Below are 5320 nucleotides of genomic sequence, written 5' to 3'. Positions count from 1 at the left end.
TAGACGGTCCCCCAAAATTGCTATAAACCGGGCGACGTGGGGCAGGTATCCGTCCTCGAGTGGTAAATTGCCATCCCTACTCCTGAACTAAGTATTTGTTGTAATTAAAAACAAATTCATCACAAAAGACTATTTTACTTTTTACAATTAAATTTATCATTTCTTATTAAATTATTTATAATATCTTTTCTTTTATCTAAATATTAATTATACTATTTATATTAATTTTCTCTTATTTTTAATTCCTTGAGGGGGGCCCTTGTGAGGATCAACTAGGAATTTTTTATTTTTATTTACTATTGATAATAAAATTTATTATACTCAATTAAAAAAATTTCACGAGGTTTTTATACAATGTATTCATAAAAACTTAATAAATTACTTAAATTGTTTTAAAGTTTTATACTTTTTTATATAAAGAATTAAAGATAAATTTATACAAATTTGATGGACAATATGATTTTTCTTCATAATTTATTTTAGTAAAAAAATATAAATTAAGTATAATTTAATAAGAAATGACGTTATGGTTATTTAATGAAAAATAGCCAGGAAATATTGTGTACAAAATATACTAGGGTATTATTTGTAAATTTGAAAATAGTTAAGAATTTTTTTTTGCACTTTACTTTAAAAATAATTATATGTTAAAGTATTACTTTTATAAATAAGAATATATTGAATTACAATTTAATTGTGTTGAACGGGAAACAAAACGGTGACGTAACATTGCAGAAAATATGTGTGGTCTTTAATGGTGGTGACACTGAAAAGCAACCGGTGGTTCACTAAACGTCACCGGTAAACGCCGGTTGTTCCCTCTTTCTCTCTCAGTCGGTCCTGAACCGTGTCGGTCATTTCCACCTTCTAATTTGACGGCGCGATCGTCAATTGACCTCCAGTCAAAGTCATATCTCGCGACATGAACCCAAAAAATCAAAATCAAAATCAAAATCTCCAAAATCTCATTCGTATCAGCGAAATATCAAAAACCCAATAGTCGTCTAGTCACACAGTGGTGGATATGGAGATCGCACCAAAGTGGATTTCAGAATCTCAGCGTATTGCTTAAAAAATGGGGTAGATTTTGCAGATTTCCTAGAGAGAGAAAGATCGCTATACAGAGAGAGAAAGAGACGTGTGTGACAGAGACAGACAGACAGGCAATTACACAATTCACAGAGTCTATGTATATGTGTATATATAAAAAAAAAAGCTATATTGCCCACATAACCAGAGGTGGGTTCTTTTTTTTTTTTTTCACTCTATTTCGGAGTAATTCGGAGGTGGGTGTTTGAGATTTTGTGTGTCAGATTCCGATCAGTTATGGCCAGGAACGGCGTTTTTTCGCGGCGGAGGAGGTCGGAGAAGCTTGATGGTGGGTTCGATTTCTCGCCGTCTGATTCTCACGAAGTGCATGTCCTTGCCGTTGATGATAGTCTCGTTGATCGAAAGGTCATCGAACGCTTGCTCAAAATCTCCTCTTGTAAAGGTACAATTTTGAATTTTTTCTCCAATTCATTCATATATCACACACACATATATGTGACTATATATATATATATATAATATTTATATGTGTGTATGTGGGTGTAAAGATACATTTTTTCTCCAATTCAAAAATCTCCTCTTCTAAAGGAACAAAATTTTTCTCCAATTCATTTATATATAAGCACCCACATACATACATACATACATATATATATATATATATATAACCACATATATATTTATATATGTAATTTGTGTATATACAATGTGTATATGTTGGGTTTTGTTTGAGATTGTGAATGGAGAGTGAAATGTTATTACAGTGACAGCAGTGGACAGTGGAAGAAGAGCTCTGCAATTTTTGGGTCTAGATGAGGATAAGAGCTCTGTTGGTTTTGATGTGAGTACCAGAATTTTAGAATTTTAGCTTTATTTATTATTATTATTATTATTTTTTTGTAATGAAAAGTTGTGATTTTTTTTATTGATTGATTTATTGGTTTGATTTTAGGGTCTGAAGGTGGATATGATTATCACTGATTATTGTATGCCTGGAATGACTGGCTACGATTTGCTCAAAAAGATCAAGGTTTGTTTTTTATTTTTATTTTATAAATAATTATGATTCATAATATCCGAAAATAGGTGAATTGAGTTGGGAAAAAATTGGAGGTTCTCATTTTTTTTTTTTTTAATTTTTAATTTGTTGTTTTTAAATTTTTTTTTTTGCAGGAATCATCTACTTTTAGAGAAATACCAGTTGTGATCATGTCATCTGAAAACGTTTTGGCAAGAATCGACAGGTACTTGACCATGTTGAGTTTTCACACACACACACACACACACATATAGACACACACACACACACACACACACACATTTATATATGTGTTTAAATTTTATTATACATATATGATCTGAAATTGATTGCTATTTTATCATAAATTTCTAACAATATAATTGAGGGGAATATTGGAATTCAATTATATTTTTTATTTTTGAATGCGATAGGTCATCGTCTAGGTCTAAAATCAACACCTCAACCACCACTGCTTTCTAGTAGTATATATGCTATACGCATATGTATGTACCTCAATAAATTTGTAAACATTTTAAAATACGCACACATATTCCATGACTTTCCTTGTTATTTTATACCTTACATTTGTAAATCTAAAATATGATTGGAAGTCCACCAATTCAAATCATATTTTTCAATGTCAAAAGTCTTCTCCGAATCAAATTTTTGATTCTCTATCACGACTTTTCCATGTTGCTGAATTTCACTACCGTAATGGTAAAAAAAAAATTCAAATGGTGTAATGATAAAATTTTGCATGACCGAAACGGTACCTCGTAACGTTGCCTCACGGGTATTGTAGACTTTTTTCATATCAAAAGATTTTTTTTTAGTACTCCGAGTACCGTCCCCTTGGTCTTTTTTGTCGAAAGAAAAATCGGAGTATTGTAGACTTTTTCCATACCAAGAGAATTTTATGTTTTTTTTACCTTTGATGTTGAGGTTTACCTAGTGATGATTCAACTAAAGGCGTGAAAATCGGGTATTGTAGACTTTCTCCGTCCTAAGCACAAAAGTGACAAAAGTCAACCAAAAAAATTACTCGGTATTATATGATCAGTGTAATCGAAAAGCTAAATAAAATTGGTCACGTTTGAATACAAGTCGTCATGTGAAAGGCGGGAAATCTTGTTCCTGGTCATGTAATAATTTCTTTCTTTCACACGAACATATATATATCTATTCTATACATTTATAAATAAGTTTTTGATGTGATAACAGGTGTTTGGAGGAAGGAGCAGAGGATTTTATAGTAAAACCGGTAAAATTATCGGATGTGAAACGTTTGAAAAACTACATGTTTGGAGATGATCGGATGCTGCAGAGGGAGGATAGAGGGATGAACAAGAGAAAGTCGCGGGAGTCGTCGGATGTTTCGCAGTCTCCATCACCACCGTCCATCTCATCAACACCGTCATCGTGGCCATCATCGCCGTTGACGACGCAGGGCCCACAATCGTTCTCTCTCTCATCATCAACACCATCATCGCCATCACCACAATCATCAGTGCCTTCATCGTCACCATGTTCTCCCACACCACTGGATTCTCCGACAAGGCGGCTTAAAATGACCCACTGTGACTCAGAATTATGATTTTCCTTGTTCCAACATATCTTCTTACTACAATAGGCAAAAAGCCCAAGTACCCAAACGTTCTATTTTTTGTTCTTGTCTTGTCTTTTTATTTATTTTTGTCTATACACTTTTTTTTGCTGATTTTATATGACAGGAATTACAATTTTAATTCTGCCTAAACTTTTATTTTAATTTAATTCTATTATTCAAAATTATTCAAAATGTTGGGTGGAGTGTGGAGAGGACCAGAAATTGACTTTTATTATTGTTATTATTTTTTAAATTTAATTCTATTATTCAAAATTACTTTCCATCCATAAGCTCTATAATATTACAACATTAAAAAAAAAATGCTGGGAGGAGAGGACAAGAAATTGACTTTTATTATTTTTATTATTTTTTAAATTTAATTCTATTATTCAAAATTACTTTCCATCCATAAGCTCTATAATATTACAACATTAAAAAAAAAATTGCTGGGAAGAGAGGAATAGAAATTGACTTTTTAATTTTTTAATAATGTATAATACGGTTCATAACTTAAACTGTGTTGTCATGAATCTGGATCCTTTCATAGTTTTGTTTTAATCCATGATTATTGTCTTACATGGCTTACATAACTTCATCTTATTAACGCAATAATTATGTTATGTCATTATTTTATGGTGTTGCATTTTGTGCTGTAGTCGTTGTATTACAATTTAGTGTCTTATACTATCAATACAGAATTTTTTATAAAATTTTACTTTCATATCGTATGGTGATATTTAAAATAATTTAGAACACTAAATAGAATTTGATAATGCCTTGCTATTAAACAAAATAGAAAATTTGAGACAGTAGCATTTGTACTCTCATGACTCAACCAATATTCTTATATATTCAATTTTGCATCATTACATCATATATTAACCCTTAAAAATGTTTCAAATTGAATAACATCAAATTTGATTTAAATAATAACACAATTTGAACTATTCTTGATAAGGGTTGTTGCAACTTGCCACACACAAAAAAAATATATATATATATATATATATATATATATATAAAACTTGAAAAGTCAAACTAGGAATGAGGTTGTAGTTAGTTGAGTTGGATCCAAATTGATTTGGTTGGGATATGGTGTATGCAATATGCCAATTCTTGTCTGCTAAAAAGGAATATATGGTCTGGATATGAATTGGACATATATGATATATTTCCTATTTTAGGGGGGTTGAGTGGTGTGGGGCTTTTGTCTAATTGTCCCTTCGAGGGGTGGTAGAGGCTTATGCTTGGTTGTCTAAAATGCCCTTATACATGACACAACCTAAATTAAATATCTTGGTACAGCTGCATTTAGATTGAAGTGAAGTCTGTGGGATGGAGTTTGGTTTTTAAAATAAATGTTATTCAATGTTATCAAAGTTGGGATGGGCAAGAACAGATTTGGGTATAAAGGTTGTTTCACAGAAGTAGTCTTCTCCCATGTTCAATTTAACCCTACCACCACATCCATGGCACTTTCAAGTCGGATAGAATCGGTTTTATTTGTCGACCCCTGAGCCAGACTTGAAAGTCGTGGTAGGGTTGGAATTTGGTCGTTCAAATTCGTAGTTGTTGAACCTAAGCTAGACTTAAAAAACGTGTGATAGATCTACAACTTGGTCGAGATAGGAACCAGGATCCTC

The 5320-nt window shown here is 31.9% G+C and overlaps 1 protein-coding gene across 1 annotated transcript; it reads left to right on the top strand.

Moving 5' to 3' along the window:
- The first annotated feature begins 1057 nt into the window (after positions 1–1057).
- Positions 1058–3827, top strand: LOC132302978 (two-component response regulator ARR5-like). The gene is made up of 5 exons (XM_059799992.1): positions 1058–1492; positions 1815–1891; positions 2003–2080; positions 2224–2294; positions 3293–3827. Exons 1-5 carry the CDS (start codon positions 1327–1329, stop codon positions 3663–3665), a joined length of 765 nt encoding a protein of 254 aa, XP_059655975.1. The 5' UTR covers positions 1058–1326; the 3' UTR covers positions 3666–3827.
- The last annotated feature ends 1493 nt before the right edge of the window (positions 3828–5320 follow it).

The sequence above is a fragment of the Cornus florida genome, unplaced genomic scaffold (genome assembly GCF_030987335.1).
Source record: "Cornus florida cultivar Cherokee Brave unplaced genomic scaffold, ASM3098733v1 CherokeeBrave_3.0.0_Hap2_Chr04, whole genome shotgun sequence".
NCBI classification, from domain to species: domain Eukaryota; kingdom Viridiplantae; phylum Streptophyta; class Magnoliopsida; order Cornales; family Cornaceae; genus Cornus; species Cornus florida.
Note: the sequence above shows the minus strand (reverse complement) of the source record. Positions and strands in the feature narration are given on the sequence as shown.